At 46.4% G+C, this 20,771-nt stretch overlaps 1 protein-coding gene across 1 annotated transcript in view; it reads left to right on the top strand.

Annotated features, from left to right (window-relative positions):
- ZFAT (zinc finger and AT-hook domain containing) overlaps positions 1-16,060 on the top strand; it is a 933,238-nt gene extending 917,178 nt beyond the window's left edge. Inside the window, exon 16 of the mRNA XM_086966254.1 lies at positions 14,459-16,060. Coding sequence (XP_086822380.1) covers positions 14,459-14,698 — 240 coding nt within the window. The 3' untranslated portion in view covers positions 14,699-16,060. The remainder of the gene's footprint in view (positions 1-14,458) is intronic.
- The last annotated feature ends 4,711 nt before the right edge of the window (positions 16,061-20,771 follow it).

Here is a 20,771-nt window from a genome sequence, read left to right as displayed (position 1 = left end):
AAAAGGCCACGTTAAAAAAACTGCAGAGCATACAACACGCCGCTGCTAGATTGGTACTTAAATTACTGAGAAAATCTTCTGCATCATCTGCCCTTAAGACCTTGCACTGGTTACCCCTGCACAAGAGGATTTTGTTTAAAATCCTGGTGACTACCTTTTGAGCTCTTAACAACACAGGACCGAGGTATCTTTCCAGACGATACACCCGCTACAATCCCTCTAGAGTGTTTAGGTCATCAGGCGGTAACCTGATTAACATACCCAGATTCCATTATAAAACCAAGGGTGGGAAGACCCTTACTCTCTTGGTCTCCAAAGTTTGGAATGCCATGCCCAAAGATCTCAGAGTCCTTGATCGGGAGAATGTCTTTAGGAAGCAACTAAAAACCTGGATTTTTAATCTGTCGGATGTCTATGTAATGGCCGCCATCTAGATCCCATAAAATGTACTGCACACTTTCCTCAGCGCCAGGATGCTCCTTTCGGAGCGACAGTCTGGGCTTTACAAATACTGAATACAAATACAAATACCTGATGGCCTAGTTGTCGCAATATCAGGGGAATCTCTCCGACAGGGTCCAGATCTCGGCAGGAACTGCAAAAGACCTGCAGTAGTGGCTAACAAACTAAGTTTGGGTCAGTGGAGATCCCCCCTTCCGTATCCAGAGTTGATTGTAGTGACACATGGATCACTCATGGCTAGGGCAGCCATCTGGGAGAGATGAAGATCAGAGGACGATGAAGTCCAAGCTTCACATAAACCTGTTGGAGGTTTGAAAGCCTTTCTTCCTTCGATCAAGAGAAGGCTGGTGCAGATGTTCACGGACAACACCACTGCCATGTGGGACTGCAGCAAACAGGGCAGGTGGGGTTGTGGACTCATTGTTAAAAACAAGTAAACGGAAATACCTTGAAGTGTTGAAACGTTTTCTTCCAGGAAAAAATAAATGAGACCAAATCCCAATCGTCGCCAAATATGTAAACACGGGATCTCACTGTAAAAAGAGTTGAACAGGCAGTTTTATTCCTTAAGTAGAAAGGAGGATAGACGGGCCCAGGGGATGCACACCAACTGACAGTGAGCGCAGTGAGCACATTCCACAGAAGTCCACATTCCATTACAATATAACAGTTAATACGGGAACAAGAAGATCCCAACATTCTATACCTTAAGAACTGTAAAGAAACAGACATTATAAATGAGAAAACAATATACAAGAAATACAAATAATAAAGTAATACAATAGAACAATAGAACACCACAAATGGCTCTATGCCACTAAACATGGCTGGAATGTCAGGGCATTTCCCGGTTGGTGGTGCAGCATTTGGCGGTCAAACGCAGCTGAAGATGCCTAGCAGATCACAAATGGCATCTCCACCTGCAGGTGGTGCAAGGTGTCTTTCAGCAGTGGGAAGAGCCTTTGTTAGATCGGTTCACCACTGCAGAGAACACTCAATGGCAGCAGTTTTGCATGCTGGAGTTTCCAAGGCAGCTCTCGCTTGGAGGCATTTTTCCTCTCGAGTGGAGCTCCGCCCTCCTGTACGCTTTTCTGCCAGTACCACTCCTACCCACAGTTCTCGAGAAGATCAGGAATTACCAGGCCTAAGTCATTCTTATGGCATGGAGTGTCCGGTATCCTGAGCTATTGAGCATGACGTTAGTCCTCCAGTCAGGCTGCCTCTTCAGGAGAATTTTCTGTTGCAGCAACAGGGGAGGGTTCTGTGCACAAACCTATGCAACCTCCACCTGCATTCGTGGAGATTGATTGGCGACAGTTGACAGCTTTCCACCTTCCTCCTGAAGTATGTGATGTTATTCTGGCAGCCAGGTGTCCTCCCAGCAAGTCAGTATACACCTGCTGTTGGGAGAAATATGTGTTATGGTGTGCTTACCACAACATTGAACCCCTATCTGCATCTCCCTCACAAGTGCTCTTGTTTGGGTTGTCTTTAGAGCACAGTTAAGGGTTACTTTTGTACCATCTCGGCATTCTTGCTGTTGCCAGACCACCCTACTTTCTTTAAATCACCTGTTGTGGCGTGGGCCTAGATGCATCAACCTTTTTAGGAAGTGCAAACGGTGCGAATCGCAAAATTCGGCCGTTTGCACTTCCTAAATTGGTTTCTGGTATGCATCAAGCATTTTTGGAAAATCGCTATTTTTACATCACTTCATTGTGGATAAATAAATAAGTGATGAAAAATTCCGCGCATCCACAGATCCACCATCCACATGATCCACAGATCCACTATCCACAGCGACCGGTTGTCCCCCACTCTGAGTTCATAGCCTTCAGCGGTGCATAGTGTGGGGTTGGCCATAGAGGTTGGCTGCATCCGAACTCCCATGAGCAGCTAACCTTCCGCCTGCTTGGGTTTTGGCTGTGCACAGCGTGGGGTTGTCTGTAGGACCTCGTCTGCCTTGCATTCAACCCACCCATGGGTCCTCAACCCTCCACCGTGGATGGCATGTGACAAGGGCTTGGCCTAAGGGTCTATGGTGCCCCAAGGGACACCCACCTCACTTGTTTTTATAAATTGTTTCTCGATCACGGGAGACACCCGAGGGAATAAGGGGAGGTTGCGCTGGCAACTGTAAAATCCCCAAGGGCCTGGGTGGGGGCAGGGGAGGTCCCTATGGTTCTCTATCCCACTACCCCCTAACCCTCACACCCAAGGTCCAGAAGGTCAGGGTACCCCTATCATGCCCCCTTGCTCTTTATTTATTTTTGTTTTCTCAGGACAGGGGGACCCAGTCCTTGTGTCCTGTAATGCGAAGGCAACAATTATCTTTCTGTTGCGGCCAGACAGCCAGAGCGTGAGCTCCCACATGACTCATAGGAACAAAGCAGCTGACAGGCAAAAAAAAAACCTCAGCCAATCAGATAGCTCTATTATTTGAAGTGGTGTGTTGCGGGGTCCCGCTGGACTCCTGCGAATCTAGACGTTAGCTATCTATGCATTTTGACCCTTAGTTTCTCAAAAAACACTGAACAGATTACACCAAATCACAGAAAGTACGCTTTCTGGTTGATGATCTAGCTTCCTGTTAAATTGTTGTAATTTAATTTAGCTTTTTAGGCTGTAAAGCTGATGAAAACTCGCTATGACAAATTGCATGGGGAAATTGAATATAGTGACACCGCTTCTTTCTTGTACCCTGCTTGAATGATCACACTGAAAACTTTCCAGGAAGAAGCTGAGGTGAATTATTTTTTGTTTTGAGTAAAGTTTTGTGAATATTCATCAAACATCACCAACGTTATTAGCAAAACAAAAGATCCATTTTCTATGGTAACTGGTTCCTAATTATAACTACACAGTGGCGACCGCCAGCGTGTAAAATATACATATACATATATATATATAGGAAAACTAAAAGAGAATTAAAAGCTGCCTAAAACTGAAATCCCCTTATTATTGCATGTATCCCACTGATATTTAGTATTTCCCTCTGAAAACATACTTTTAATTTATTTTGAAATAATTTCCTTGGACATTGCTACTGACACAACTCCTCGTGTCAACGCAATCAAACACTGGTTCTGCGTGGAATAGTATTAGAATCTTTTGAAAAATAACATTCACATTCTGAAAAAATGTACTCGATAATATAAGTAGGAAACTAGAGGAGACGATATTTTGGAAAGAAAGCCGACACCAAACGAAACTATTTTTGTTGGCTAGGTGTTTATTGCTGGCAAGGTGCACCTCACCAAAATCCAACAAAATCAATAAAAGAAAACAGGCGCAGAAAGTAAGCTCTAGAGACACCACATTACTCCACTCAATGAAAACACCTTTTACTCTCGCATGACCACGGTACTTCCTTAGGTCATGTCAGCCAATACAAAATAAGTTTTCCATTTCCTGCACTGTCTGCCCTCATAAAGAGGCAGACTGTATAACCGTAAAACACTTTTCATATTTAGACTTTCATAAAATAGGTGTGGGGTTGCTCACTAACCTAACTTCTTACACTTTTCACAGGATTTCATATTACCTAGCTTCTCAGAATTATACGGAAGTGAACACCCTTGGCACCATATTTTCCAGAGTATTTCATGTCACGCAGATTATCTCAGTTATTAAAAAGACATGGAGGCTAGGTTTACAGCAACACTGCTAAAGGTCTCTAAATGAAGAAGGCAACTAATGAGTGCCTCTTAAAAGCACCTGGGGTTGTATCATGATGGACTGCACTGGCTCAGTGCAGTGCCAAGCACCTATTTTTGTGGTTGAGGTGTCACATATTTCTCGAACTACTCAGAATGCACTAAGCAAACGAGCTATATAGAACATATAGAACTGGTACCATGTATTATGACATTCTTTCAGAGTTGAGACGCCCTAGTCAGGGGAACCGTCACTCTTTGCAAATTTTAATTCATTCATGTATAATATGGTCCTATATTGACATTTCAGGGTTCTAGTGACATTTATAAACCACTTGAGAAACCTTCAATGGCAATAATGAACAAGGTACTTACCTTTAGTAATGCCTTATCTGGTAGAAACTATCTAGCTGCAGATTCCTTACCTTTGAATATCCTCAGGCGTCAGACTGGATCCGGAAGACTTTCGAGTAGAACCCCGGCACGCCAGTAGGTGGCGACGATCAGCTCCATGTAGGCATCATTTGCCCCAGAAGTGACATGAGCGTTACCTAAGTAGTTGCCCCCTCGGCGGCTGACATCAGTTACTTTGCGACTTTTCATGCCAGAAGTACGGAGCCAAGATGAGAACTGACCAATGGTGTAGAAAAGACTGAGGCCCTGAAAAGGTTATCCATTACACTTGAATTGGTTCGCAGAGCAAGGAGGATGGGTGGGTCGGTAAGGAATCTGCAGCTAGATAGAGACCCTGATTTAGATCTTGGCAGACAGGTTATTCTGTCACAACGTTAACGTCTATCCTGTCCACCGAAATATGAATCCCATTATATCCTACAGGATTTATATTTTGGTGGACGGGATACCTGTCATTGTTGTGACGTAGTAACTCGTCTGCCAAGACCTAAATCAGGCCCAGAGTCTCTACCAGATAAGGCATTACCGAAGGTAAATAACTTTGACATTTCATAGACACTTCTAGCCGCAGATTCCTTACCTTTGAATAGATACCCAAGCAATATCTTCCCGAAGGTGGGTCTGCGTACTCGTTTACAACAAAATGCCCTGCAGGATTGAATAGGCAAAATGCCCATCACAATGGACCTGACTGTCCAGGCAGTAATGTTTTGTGAACGTGTGCAGTGATGCCCATGTCACTGCCTGACAAATGTCCAGGAGAGGAAAGCTGAGTGCTAGCACAGTGGTCAGAGTCTTGGCTCTAGTAGAGAGAGCCAGCAGGCCTTCAGGGGGCTGTTTTGGTCAAAGCATATCAGATCTCAGTGCACAAGACATCTTTCGTGAGATGGGTCTCTTCTGTATAGCTTTTCCTTCTTTGCTCCCACATAGCTCACCAAGAGTTGATCCTCAACCCAGAACGCTCTTTTGTGGTCAAGGTAGAACGACAAAGCTCCATCCGCATCATGACCAGCTCAGACGATAACCTCGCAGCCGCCGAACACCTTCACTTCCAGATCCACACCGACCCCAAGACCACACTCAGAGGCACCCTCATCTACAGGCCACCAGGACCCCGCACACAATTCAGCGAAGACATCACTGACTTCATCAGCCCACACGCCCTCCCCTCTGAGGATTACATTCTACTGGGAGACCTCAACTTCCACCTGGAAAAAGAAAAACGACAGCAACACCACCACCCTTCTGGACAACTTGGCCAATCTCGGACTAAAACAACTTGTTGATACCCCCACCCACTATGCCGGGCACACGCTCGACCCAATCTTCACCTCTAGCAAGCACATCTCCTTCAACCACACCACAGCTCTCCACTGGACGGACCACAGCTGCATTCACTTCAACTACAAAAAGACCACGACCCACAACCTCCCTCAACCAATCCCCCGAAGAAACTGGAACAAAATTACCACCGACCAGCTCTTCACTTCGCTTCACAAAAACCCTCCTGCCAAATCATCGGACCCAAACCAAGCTGCCACCAACCTCACACAATGGATCACCCACAGCACAGACGAACTAGCACCCTTGAAAAACCATCAAATCAAGCAAAGTAGCAAAAAAGCCCCCTGGTTCAACAATGACCTTAAGACATCCAAGAAGTTCTGTCGTACCCTCGAGAAAGCCTGGAGAAAAAACCCAACCACTGACAACCTGACCACCTTCAAGAACGCCACCCGCAAACACCACCAACTGATCCGATCCACCAAGAAATCTGCATTCAAGGATCGACTTGACAACAACGCCCACAATAGCAAGGAACTATTCAACATCGTCAAAGAATTTACCAACCCCACCGCCAGCACCAACTACTTCACCCCATCCCAAGACCTCTGCGACTCCCTAGCCTCTTTCTTCCACAACAAAATCGCTGACATACATAACAGCTTTGAAAACCAGTCCGGAGACCAGTCCACTCCACCCACCCCCGAACCTAATCCCCCCTCTAACAACCTTTGCGCCTGGGACCCAATCACCACTGAAGACACCATCCGCCTGATGAACTCCATCCACTCAGGATCGCCTACCGACCCATGTCCCCACCACATTTTCAACAAAGCAGACTCCATCATCGCACCCCATCTTCGAGACGTCATCAACTGCTCCATCAACTCCGCTACCTTTCCGGAAAGCTGGAAACATGCTGAACTAAGCGCCCTCCTGAAGAAACCCACAGCAGACCCCACTGAACTTAAGAACTACCGCCCCATTTCGCTCCTCCCATTCCCTGCCAAAGTTATTGAGAAAGCCGTCAACAGTCAGCTCGCCACCTTCCTCGAATCCAACAAATCCCTCGACCCCTCACAGTCCGGCTTCCGAGCCAAACACAGCACCGAAACCGCCCTCATCGCAGCAACACTACTGGACAACGGAGAAACAGTTGCCCTCATCCTACTTGACCTCTCCGCAGCCTTTTCGACACAGTCTGTCATAGCACCCTCATACAATGCCTCAGCAACGTCGGAGTACAAGGAAAAGCATTGGACTGGATCATCTCGTTCCTCGCCGGAAGAACCCAGAGAGTCCGACTCCCCCCTTTCAGATCGGAGCCCACCGAAGTCATCTGCGTCGTACCACAAGGATCTTCACTCAGTCCCACCCTCTTCAACGTCTACATGAGGCCCCTCGCATCCATCGCGCGCCAACACAACCTCAACATCATCTCCTACACAGACGACACCCAGCTGATCCTCTCCCTCACCAAAGACCCAAACACCGCCAAAACCAACTTACACAAAGGAATGAAAGATGTAGCCGAGTGGATGAAGAACAGCCGTTTAAAACTGAACTCGGACAAAACGGAAGTCCTAATCTTAGGCTCATCCCCCTCTGCTTGGGACGACTCATGGTGGCCACCGGCCCTGGGAATAGCACCCATACCAACGGACCACGCACGCAACCTGGGCTTCATCCTGGACTCCTCCCTCTCGATGACCAGACAAGTCAACGCCGTCTCTTCATCATGCTTCAACATCCTACGCATGCTCAAAAAAATATTCCACTGGATCCCCACCGAAACAAGAAAAACGGTCAGCCACGCACTGGTCACAAGCCGACTGGATTACGGAAACACCCCTTACGCCGGAACCACAGCCAAAATACAGAAAAAACTCCAACGCATCCAAAACGCCTCAGCCAGACTCATACTAGACATCCCCCGCCAAGCTCACATTTCCGATCACCTGAAAGACCTCCACTGGCTCCCCGTCAACAAGAGGATAACGTTCCGACTCCTCACCCACGCACACAAAGCCCTCTACGACCTAGGACCCGAATGCCTCAACATGCGCCTGTCCTTTTACACCCCCACCCACCAACTTCGTTCGTCCAATCAGGCCCTCGCCGCAATTCCGCGCATCCACAGATCCACCATCCACATGATCCACTTTTTTTCATGCGCAATTCCGCGCATCCACAGATCCACCATCCACATGATCCACCACTATTTTTCATCACTTCACAAGCCAAACACAAAAAAAAGCATGACACCAAAGATACATGCTGTACATAAAGTTTTAATCAAAGCAAGATTCAAGACATAGCTGCGTTGATAACAGCAAAGTTGTCCACAGAAGCATGTAACACACCAACACAAAAAAATTGCTTGATAAAAGTATGATGTGACTGACAGGTAACCACCCTACAAATTTCCGGTAGAGAAACTCCTGCCACCTCAGCCCTGGAAGCAGACACAGAAGGAGTGAAGCATCTCTGAACTTAAGTAGGAGGAGCCCCACCCACAGATTTATAAGACTGGTAAACCACCAAGCGCACCCACCTACTGATGGTGGAAGTAGATACCTTTTTGCCTTTAGCACCACCCCCACAGGCAACAAACAGAGCAGGGGAAAGATGAAAGCCCTGAGTATGCTGTACGCAAATTGGAAGGGTCTCCTAATAATCAAAACAGAAGGAACCAGAGCACCCTCCTCCTCTGGAAAATCAAGAAGAAAAATCTCCTGTTGTAATTAGAATTTAGAGGTGACCTTAGTGAGAAAGGCCTGATCTAACCACAACAACAACCTGTCAGGCAGGAACTGCAAATAGGGAAAAGAAATGAGCAAGGCCCCCAACTCACCCAACCTTCGAGCTGAAGTATTGGTCAACAGGAAGGCTAACTTAGCCGATAACCACAGAAAATCGGATTCAAACACAGGCTCAAAAGTTGTCAATTGAAGGCCCTGTCAGACAGTAGGCAGATCCCATTTTGGCACAATCACAGGAGTCACTGGACGACGAAGCCTAAACTCCGTAGTGATCTGACCACCAAAGGAGCACCACCCTCCAATGCAATCCCAGAACCCATTCGGGCACAGGTAGCCGCCCACAGTTTAGCCAGAGTAAAGGGGGTAAGATTCTTCAGAAAGATATCCCTGAGGAAGACATGAATAGAGGTTGGTTCCCCTGCCACAGGATCCCGACCATGAGAAGCACACCATCAGACAAAAGAGCCCCAATGTTTGTTTTTTACATTTAAGGGTGGAAGACCTGTGGGAAAGGTGAATATCCCTCACCACCAAGAAAGAACAACCAAAATACTCCAACTTCAAACATTCAAGACTGTCAGTTTCAACTGTCAGAGACGAGGTAACAAAAGAAGAGGAAATTGAAGCAGGACAGGATCAACGGAAGCCAGACAAACCTGCAGCTGGATAATCTCCTCAACAGCAGGAAACAAAGGAGGCAATCAGGATGACAGACACACTCTACATCAGAATCTTCTGCAACCTTCAACGTGAGGGGAATAGGAGGGGAGGCATACAGAAGGCCCGAAGGCCAGGGAATCAATGTGGATCCACAGCCCATGCCTGAGGACAAACCCTCTTCTTAACAGAATCGGGGAAGTAGGGCATTGTGAGGAGAGGCAAACAGGTCCACCCATGGCTCCCCAAACTGGAGACAAATTACCCTGAACAGGGGTACCGACAGATGGTACAAGACCAAAGGTGGTAAGTTGCAGCTCAGGCTGTCTGCATGAAATTTCAGGTGACCCTGAATGTAGACCGCCCTCAGGACCCTGAGGTGTGTTTCCATCCAGGAACAAATCAGAGAAGCCAGATGATTCAGAGACGCACACCTCGTCCACCCTTAGCAATTCAAGTAACAGCGAGCCACATGGTTGTTGGTACGAACCAACAGATTTGTTCCCTGCAGCTGAACCAGAAAATACTGCATTGCCAGCCAAATGGGCGCCAACTTCTGCCAATTGGAGAAATGGGTGCTTCTCTCCTGACACCACTGACTCCACAGACCTTAACCTAGCACCCCAACCCCTGTGACTGGCATTGGCTGTTAACAACACACGAGGAGGAATCTGGAAACTGACCCCCTTCTCCAGGTTAGGACTGTGGAGCCACCAATCCAATTCCTGGGCCAGCACAGGAGGGAGAGGAACTGGAAAATTGTAATCCCCCCCGAGAGGAAACCCAATGAGACAACAGATGGTTCATCATTGGCTTCAGGTGCAGACGAGCCCAGGAAGCCACAGATGTGGTGGCTGCCATCAACCCCTGGGCCCTCAACCAAGTCCGAGCCGACTGCTGGGACAAGAGATCCATCAGAAGATGCTGCAGTGTAACAATGCGAGCGGGGAAAAACATGGAACCCATCTCAGTGTCAAACAAACCACCAGTTGCTATTTGAGAAGGCTAGTAGCTACATCACCACGTTCTCCACGCACTTTGGATTGTGAAGGTTCAAACGACTCAGCTTTGGGGTGTCATCAGCAGCCGAGGTCTTTCATGATGCAATCCGTGAGGCCTTGTCGGGGTTGTTGGGAGTTATAAATGTCAGCGATGATGTGCTAATCTCTTCCAAGTCACTGGAAGAACACCACGAACTCCTGAGGCCGACACTACAAATGCTGGTAGACCAAGGGTTAATATTGCACAAGGAGAAGCTTGCGTTCTATACAAACGAAGTTGAATTCTTCGGGTGCAAATTCCCAAGGAGGGGCTGCAAGTAGACCCAGCGTAAGTGGAAGCCAAGAGAGTCGCGACGATGCCACAGAATCAGACGGAAATGCAGAGTTTTCTGGGCATGGCAAATTATTGCGGCTGTTTCATTCCCCACCTGGCAACGATCTCGAAGTCAGTGGTAGCACTCGCCAAGACAGATGTGAAATGGCAATGGACTACTGAAGCCGCAAAAGCATTTCAAGACGTCAAAGAAGCGCTATTACAAGGGGCAACTGTGTAATACTTCAAACCTGGAAATCCACGGGGCTGGTTGTGGATGCCAGCCCGGTTGGCCTAGGGGCTGTGTTCCTTCAACAAGACACAAGTGAGGATTGGATGCCCATTGCATATGCCAGTAGAGCCTTAACTGTGGTGGAAACAAGGTACACCCAAATCGAGAGGGAGGAGTTGGCGATCCGGTGGGCGTGCCAGCACTTCAACATCTATCTCTGTGGGCACAATTTCAGAGTGGTCATGGACCACTAACCGCTAGTACCACTGTTTGGAGGGACTGCAAGAAGCATAACGCCCTGCATTGAGAGGTGGACTGTACAGCTCCAACATTACAATTTCGATGTAGTATACAGGCCAGGAGTCAACAATCTGGCACATTACTTATCTCGTCATCCCGTGGCAGCGGATCTGGATCATCAGCGGGAGGTGGACAACGGTGCAGTGTCCTTTGTCAGGCAGATCACAGAGGCAGCTTGCCCTAAAGCATTATCACTGGAAGACATCATGGTGGCAACGGGAGAGGATTCATGCCTATCAGAATTCAAGGAGGCACTGCATAACCACCAGTGGAGGAACTTCCTAGATGGCGTGAGCGGACTGACGGAGGAGGAGAAGGAGGCCAAAATGGGTGAGTGAACACTGGACCCCTGGCGAACTGGACAGTGCGGCTGCACAGGCCAAGACGAAAAAGACCAATGTGCGAGCCAGTCCGAGGAGAAGAGCCTGAGTGGTGGAATTCTGCACAGGAGTCAGAGTGGTGGTGAAAGACAGACATCCGGATTGGAAATTCAGAACCCCCTCTGGAAAGGAGCCCTGGGAAGTGGTCGATGGAGGGAACCATGGTAACTGTTCAGAGAGGGTAAAGGAGATTAGCGAGAAATGTGTCATGGTTCAAGAATCTAGTGTTTCCCACGGAAGCGAGCAGCAAAGATTCGGAGGAGGGGAACCTGCAGAATGACACTAATGAAGCAGTGGACAATGGGTCACCAAGAATTTGAGAACAAAGGATGGATGGAGAGAGAGAAGAAGAAAGAGAAGAGAAGAATCGGACACTCCAAGGAGGGTGGACTCCAGACCATCCCAGAGGGGATATCCCTATTGACGGAGAGACAATCCACAACCAAGCCAAAAGCTGAGAGACTTCATGTGCTAAGAAACAGACTGTCGGGAAAGAATACTCAAAGACAGTTTGTCCTCATGGTTGTTCTTTTATTTTATTTCGTTAATCTATTATTTTAGTTCGTTTCTTTAACAAATGTTTGGTTGGGAGGGATGTAGTGAACCATCCTGCCTGATCCCTACCATGTATCCCAGCAGCAACCCTCTGGGCCGGGCGAGGACCGCAGGGTATAAGTAAAGGTGAAATCAGCACTCGTGGCTGAATGCACACAGAGAGCAGACCGTGTGGTGTCCATTTGTTGTACATTATTCCCTAGGCCTTCGTCCCCCATAGCAGATTGCCCATACCCGATATTCTCCCTGCTACAATATGGGAGGGATGGGAAAATGAGGTGTTCAGGATTTGCAAGGGGTGGTAGAGTTAAAAAATACCAGAGTACACATGAACCAGGTACTGAATCTGCCTCTCACCGCGATTGTTAGCTATATTTCCGAATCTCACTGCCTCCAAGTGGCCAGACGTTATCTTTTTTTGCTACTGTGGGTCTGCTTGTACTGTTGGGCAGGCAGGACTCGGTTCGCCTCCCTAGCTTCCGAAGTTGACCTCTCCCAATTTTGGCCACACGCTTTTGCTCCTCTACTCTAAACCGAGGCAGACTATGTTGTAGGAAAAACAGGCTGCTCTGGAAGCTTAAGTGGGACCAGACTCATTGTGTGTGCGCATGCAAGGCTGTGTAGCTTGGCAGGCCTGGCAACTGCCTTTAATATTTATGTGACTGTATGGTATTATGTTTCATCCCTAGTTCCTTGAAGATATAGGCTACTATGTGCATAATTATTTGGTGAGTGAGACAGCAACACGGAGGAGCGAGTGTGGATACACCATCTGAAAATGAGTGCTATGAAACGAAAGCAACCTTTTTTTTACTTGTAGCATTCATTGCTTTAGAAGTTTTGTTTCGGTATTTGCTCTCTAATGCAAAAATAAGCATTGACAAATGCAGCAGCACTCGGTACATACATCAAATCTGTTGGCTTTCATATGCTTTTTTCTTTGTTTCTTAAATATTTATAATGTTTTTACTTTGGGAAGCACTGCTGTAATTTTACTTGGCTTTCCATTACTCTCATATAATTTGACATCCCACCATTACACAATTGCCATTATGAACTTACAAGACATGCCGTCAGAACTTCAGCTCCACCACCCTCAAACTCACCATCTCATATATACCACAGCATACACACCTACATGAAAGATTGCACTATTGCTTGAGTAGCTGTATTTTGTGGTGTGTAATGGAGTGTTCAACCCTACTAACTCAATTATTCATTTTAAGTGTGTGTAAACACCCATCGGAGGACCTTGGGTGCGACGAAAACGTTCTTGTTATCACCTTTCCTTTTTTTTCAGATAGCTGCACAGCTCTTGCTTATGCTGTCTCTGTGCTGTGCTTTTAGGAAACTGTAAACATAGTTACACTGTAGAACAGCCTCATTCATTGGATTTATAAATGTGTGTAGCTCCCAAGCAATGCTACAGCTGTGAGGGACGGTCTCTCCAAGCAGTGACAAACCATGCAAAGCACATGAAAGCCAGTAGCGGGGGAGGGGGCTCAAAGCACTTTCTCTCTGTGTATTTCTTATTGTACTTTGTTGAAGAAATGATGACAAGATGTCTTCATAAGAGCTAAAGTTAGATGTAGCAAGACCTAGAACCCACCTACATGTTCTCCTTATGTTGAGCCAACTCCATTGTAGTGCCCATAACCTCCTCATACATGAAATCACAGATGACATAAAGAGCCTTACTGCGGACAATACATATCACCCACCTGTGATACCCCGTTCCTCCTCTCCCCCCTGGAATGATGTCCTTAGGTGCTACGCTAATTGTCCACCAGTATTTCGCGTGGCAGACAGCTCATCCTAGTTGACCTTTTGTACCAGTGGTGTCGGCTAACAAGCAAAGGTGTTCCGCTGTTTGCATTGGGGGCTACTTAATAAATAATATAATAAAAGATTTATAAAGCGCATAGATACTTCAGAAGATGTGTCTCAGCGCTGGGGAGGTCTAGCTTCCAATGAGGTGATACAGAAAGCCTAGTAGAAATAGAAGATCTATTTAAAAAGACACGTTTTTAGGGTTTTCTTGAATTTTCTTTGTTTGTCTCAGATGCTGCGGAAGAGAGTTCCATTGGTTTAGTCACAAAAAGCTAAACAAACTGCCCCCGAGTCGAACTTTCTTTAATGTTGCGACTTCTAAGTTTGGACCAAAAATTTTACTTAGACCAAAAGTCTAACTTTATTAGTTGTAAGACTTCAGGTCTAAACTTAGACTTTTGGTCTAAGTTTACCTTTTTGAATCAGGCCCTTAGACATTTTGGCTTGGTAAGAAATGTTCTCAGATAGACCTCCAGTACTGACATGTCTAGTTTGCCTTGGGTTACCTTATTAATAGCTTATGGCTTTCAATATCGTATGTCTAATATTAGGTACTTGTGCAGTAGATATTTCTGGAACCTTCTTTAACCTCTGTTTTGAAATCTATCCTAGGCAACAGAAGACGACCAGGCTGAAAAACATAGGATGATGATCCAGGAAGCTTTGCAGCAGGCCTCCGTGGGGCTTGGCGATCAGCATCACTTGGTGGTCTCATCAGAGGATGTGGAGGGCATTGAAACAGTGACTGTCTTCACACAGGGGGAAGAGACCTCCGAGTTTATAGTCTACGTTCAGGAAGCCATGCCGTCCTTGGATGTACAGACTATAGAACAAGCCGTTGAGGAGACCTGAAGCATGGTGATCGGAGGCACATACAAACTGGTTTAAGATGCTGCCAGGAAATGCACAAACACGTATTCATGGCCCATGATTATTGTACTCTACAGATTACGGGTACACAGCTTTGTAATGAGTCAAAGAAATCCTTTCTGTAGAGCAGTGTTGTTACACAAAATGGCTCCCGTCTCCTGCACGATATGATGACAACAGTCCTGAAGCTTTTGTGGGGCCCCGGAAGAAACATTATGTGGCTCCTACACTGTTTTTCCTACAAGGATCCCCCCATTTAATGAAAAAAATGTTTTCCGGGGAAACAATTTAACTTTACAAAGCAGCTTTAGTCGTTTTTGCCACCTATTTGCGCACACGTCATGCTGCTCCGCCATGATGGAACTGGCAAGGCTTACTTGCATCTTCTTGCTCTGGGCCCTTGGAAAAGAACCCAGCAGTGGGAGTGGGGGGCTGGAGAAAAGAGTCCCTGCTTCTCTCCCTTGGTGATTGCCCTGGGTGAGGTGGGCCCTGTAGTTGCTTATATAGGTCACATATACACAAATGCCTTGGGACGAACAACGCTCCCTGGATGGCTGGAGCACCACTACATGGTAGGGCCCAAATGGATTCATGTTAAGCTCCTTTTGTATGTTTCAGTGCTTCTAAAACATAACAAAAACACACGAGGAAGAACCGAATTAAGATGCGTTTCGATCTTTAGAATAAGTATTAAAAAGGGTGCAATCCTGTTATTTTCAGCAAGAACGTTTGTGGACGATAACCTTCTGTGTTCGAAGATTTCAAGGCCATATTGTTTCCGTTACTACTTGTATGCGTTCTGTGCACTCACACCTTGTCAAGTATGTATTTTCATGTGTGCCTCAGTTTTCCATGCAGGCAGGTGAATCCCTAACAAACATTTCGAATCGTTAGGAAAATGCATGGAATACACAGTGTTGCATCTAGCAAACTATATGAATGTTTCTTACATTACCATTATTTCCATGTGACTTTTTCGTATGTTGTTACCTTTTCCTAGTTTCCTTTTCGTGGAGAGACAGGAGGTGTGTGCAATAATATCAGACATTTCATATCCAGTCTGGGGCGAAGGGCATCTCCCTTGCTTGCATTTGGGACCATGGTACCCTTGCTACACCACTGAGATTGTGGTAGTTACCCTCACTGGCTGAGAAACAAGCAACTGGTCTTTTATGAAGCATAATTCAGAGATTACAAATTGGAAAAGAGGTGCTCGGTAATGCTGCACAAATCATGTTTTTCTATTTTTTATGCCGTGCCTAAACAGGACAGCCTTAACCTCACAATTATTTACGAAAATTACGTTTTACTTACATGTATACAGTATTAAAGTGCACTAACTACAAACTTTCTGGTGATCTTTTATTTTACATTAGTCTTCCAGTGATTTATGTTGTGAGAAAATTCTGCATTTTGAGTACATTAGCGCAAATGTCTGTTTTTCTGAAGGATACTTCTAACCACAGATTCCTCACCATTAGAATGTCCCCAGGTGCCAGACTAGATCCAGAAGACTTGAACAGCATTGCTCCCTTGCACCAGTAGGCGTCGTCGTGCGACTCCGCATTGATTTCGTTCTGCCGCGGAAGTGAGAATAGAGCTGCATTTGAGTCACTCCTGTGCGTTAATATCAGGACCTTTATTTCTGTGCCTATGTACACAGATCCAACGCTCACTCCTTCCTTTTCCTGGTCAATTGACAAGTTTTTCTCAACATTCTTCTTTTTTTACAAATACAATACCCGTTCTGTATTGAGTAGCACTGCTGCTTCGGCAGAGCAGTCTGCACTAGCGTGATGCTTCATCATCTCTCTTGGAAGCAGTTGAGGTATGTCTTTGGTGACATGCAGTCCGCGCTGATGCCATTCAATAGATCTCGCCTTCTTTGGAGAAAAGGCTGATTCTGTGCTAGAACTCTCTAAAGAGAGCTGGGCCATGTAGCATTCCTTTGGCCTTTCTACTCCAGCTGACCAGTACCCTCAGCACTTGTGCCACTTTTTAGGCTACTCAAAGGTTTGGCATTTTAGCACACCTGTGGATGTTGGGGATGTTGAAGGCAGGTTTACCCCAGTTAGTCGTGAACCACCTCCAGACAATGGCGAACCTCCTAGATGCATTAGGGTTCACCATCAACATGCCAAAGTTACACTGTACTCCTTCACAAAGGCTTCCTTTCATTGGGGCCTTTAAAGATATGGTGCTGTTTCGCGCACTCCCTCTGTCACAACGAGTCCAGAACATTTGGGCTGTGATTCTAATGTTTCAGTGTTGTTCCTGGGTTTCAATGAGAGTGGGTCTGAGGCATCTTGGCCTAATACATCCTGTTTGTTGACCATGCCAGGTTGGACATGCGGGCTCTTCAGTGGAACCTGAAATCTTGGTAGGTCCAGCACCAGTGGACAGTGTCCGATTCCATCCAGGTTTCAGAGAAGACTGCAAAGACCTGCAGTAGTGGCTGCTTGATCAAAATTAAACCAGTGGCAGACCTCTGTGCCAACTGGAGCTGATGGTGGTGATCGATGCAGCATTACTAGGATGAGGTGGTTATCTAGGAGGAGTGAAGATCTGAGGACTTTGATCTACAGCAGAGACCAAGCTCTACATCCTCCTGTTGAAGTTGCGGGCCATTTGCTTGACCCTGAGAGCCTTTCACTTGTTACTCAAAGGGAGACTGATACAGGTTCTTTTGGACAACAACACCAACATTTGGCACTGAAACAAGGAATGCAGAATGTGGTCCTGATCCTGTGCCAAGAGGCACTGAATCGTGGCACTGACTGGACCCTCGGGGTATTTCCCTGGTCGTTAACCATTTGGCAGGATCTTTGAACAACATGGTGGACAAAGTCAGCCGGCGAAGCCTGGCGGCTAATGGTGGTTACATCCCAAGGTGGCACAGGCCATCTTCCAGCAATATGGAGTACCCTGCATCAATCTTTTTGCCGCCTTTGAGAGTTGGCTGTGTCATAACGTTTGTGTGCTGGAGTTCACATGATGGCTCTATCTCGGAGACACCTGGTGAGAATGAGCAGTGTCAAATCGTTTGCATGTTGGAGTTTCCTTGAAGGCTCTGTCTGAAACATTCCGAAAAGGGTGGAGCAGAGGATTCCTGTATGCCTTTGCACACTTCCTATCCTGCCCGAGTTCAGAAGATCAGGAACAGCCACACACAAGTCACCCTAGGGGCTACGGATTGGGCAAGGAGAGTGTGGTACGTGGCACTTCTGAGATGAGCATCTGTCCCCTAATCGGGCTAATGCTTCGGGAGGATCTCCTGTCGCAGAAGCCATGCATGGTCCTGCACCCAAACCTGCACAATCTTTATGTATGGAAATTGAGCTGTAGCAGTAGACTGCATTCAGTTTTCCTCCCGAAGTTGTAGATGTTATTCTTGTTCCCAGATGTCCCTTTACAAAGTCTGTCCGGCACTGTGACAGGTTGTGGCCTGGTGTTGCACCTACAATACGGACCTATTACATGTCAAACTGTCGGATGTATTTTTAATTTTATCTCTGGCCAAGCAAGGACTTGCAGTGGGCACCATTGTCAAGCCAAACTTCCTTGTTCAAATCACCTGTTGTGATAAGGTTTATTTAAGAGTTGGCACATACGTTTCCTCCCAAACCATTTCTAATGCCACAGTAGATATCACTTTCCTCATGTTCATTCCCTTGGAAACAATGTGCAACTGCCCGCTAAGTCTTTTGACTCTGAAGTCTGTATTATTGGTGGTAATAGCTTCAACTCGTCACATGGGTAAACGCCAAAGCTCTCTCGGTGCAGCCACATTACACCACCTGTTTTCCAGATAACAAGGTGTTGAGGACGAGGGTGGCCATTTTCCCAAGGTTATGACTACCTCGCCCCTCAAAAGATGCTCCATCAGCTGGACCCCAGCAGATCCTTGAGCATTTACATTGATCACAAAAACGTCCATTGGGTGGATGATCAGCTTTTTGTAGTGTTCTCTTTGGCAAAGAAAAACAAGGCAATGCAGAAAAAGGACTTTGTCAAGGTGGATAGTCCACTGTATTAAAATCTCCTAGGCATTGGCCATGAAGCAGCTTCCAGAAGGACTTGGGGCCCAATCCACTAGGACCAACATTGCTACCACTTCTCTGTTGGCACATGGAGTGCCTGGTCCTTGATATCTTTCAGGCCATGACAAGGGCATCAGTGCATATATTCACAAAGTGCTAGTGCCTTGACAGCCAGTTCCGATGGGAAAGCACTTTGCCTTTTGGCCCTGGAGGACTTTTGATCTGAACACAAACCCACCACCTTGGGAGGCACTGCTTGGACATCTATTCTAAAAGTGAGGAGTCGGTGGTTAGAAGTACCCATCAAAAGAACAATTGACTTTAATCTGTAACACTCTTTGTGGTGGATACTCTATAGTACCGCAGATTCTGCCCACCCTCTCTGCTGCCTGTCCTGTATTATGGTTGCTTTTTTCATATAAAAAGGTGCCAAATTATAACTCTGCCCACTAGTCCCTCTGATTATTGTTGGGCTCTGTGTCCAAGGCATGGACAGAGTCCACAAGGAATCTGACGTTGACTCAAAGGGGTGCTGCTTATATGTGGCTCCATCATCATTTCCAGGGTGGAACGAAGTCAGTACAGAGCTGCACACCACCATCTGCCAGCACACAGGAACAATGCTTTTTCAACCTTCCAGATCCTGTCTGGCACCTGGCGGTTAGATAGAATACCTCCAGAAAGAGCTTTACAGAAGGTAAGTGACTTGTTCATCTATACTTTGACTGTTTTTATTTTTTTGCACCACATGAATTGCTTGATTGTCAAATGACTAATTACTGCATGTCACGCGAGGACCAAAAGTAAGCAGCAAAGAATAGAATGAAAATGATGGTTTAAAAATATATACATATGCTGTTATACCCTAAGCTAGCAAAGGGCAGACCAATATCTTATGTCCCAAACTTCTGAGCCATTGTGGAAGGGGACTTTTTGCATGATTTTTAATTAGCATGCGTAGGAAATTGGTTTGCAGGGCTGACAGCTTGATGCAAGCAGCTAGGTTTAACTTAGAGACAACATGTAAAGTATTTAATGGGCACTAATAATGTAAAACACAACAAAAGAAAAATCCCACATCAATTTAGAAAATCAGAGTCAAATAAATACATTATTTGGGATCAATAGGACAAACAGTAAATCAGTAGAACTGGAGATATGCCATTTTAAAGATTTAAGTGAAAATAGTTCCTAAAAGTAGAAAACAACAACTGTGGTTATCTGGTCACACCAGAACGGGATATAGTCACAAGTTCAAGCAGACCACGATGTTACACAGGCTGGATACAGGGTAGAAGTTAGGCACGTTGAATAAAGTACCTTAAATCCGGGTTGCAGATCGTTGCAAGGGCTTGCGTCAAGGATACTTTGCACATCGGCAGGTACCAGGAGGTGTGGAGCTGCTATGCACAGTCCTGCGTTGTCATCGAGGATACCGTGGATGAGGCGCTTGCAGTGTGAAGGCCTGTTTCGAGGATGCATCACACAGCGGCTGTTCCGAAGAAGCTACGGGCTGCGATGCAAGGTATCTTGTCAGGGATGGTTGCAGTGTAGCTGCAAGGAGATCCATCATGCTGCATTGTTTCTGCTCACAGGACCTCAGGGCTAGCAGAGCACCTTCAGGCCCACTTCTAAGGGTCCAGGACTGAGGTGGCATCAGTTGGGGGACAAGTCTCACAGCAGATAAAGGCCAAGTCGAGGTGCTGGAGTCAAGGTAGCTGCAGACTTTTTTTTCACTAATGCTCTGATCAGGAGGCCAGACAACTGGCCCTTGGAGTCACTCTGGTGATCTCAGGTTCAAGATGCAGGTCCAGTCATTTTAACTCAGGTAGTAGGGCAGCAGGACAAAGTGTCCTTCAGCATCACACCAGTCCTTTTGAGTCCGACACAGGTCTAAAGGTGTACTGAAGAGTTGGGGCTCAGGGTCCAATATTTGTACCTTATTCCAGCTTTGAAGTAGGAGAAGGTTCTGAAGATTTCCACCCCTAGAGGTGCTTTGAATTTTATGCCTACCT

This window comes from Lissotriton vulgaris, chromosome 4_1 (genome assembly GCF_964263255.1).
Source record: "Lissotriton vulgaris chromosome 4_1, aLisVul1.2, whole genome shotgun sequence".
Taxonomy (NCBI): domain Eukaryota; kingdom Metazoa; phylum Chordata; class Amphibia; order Caudata; family Salamandridae; genus Lissotriton; species Lissotriton vulgaris.
Note: the sequence above shows the minus strand (reverse complement) of the source record. Positions and strands in the feature narration are given on the sequence as shown.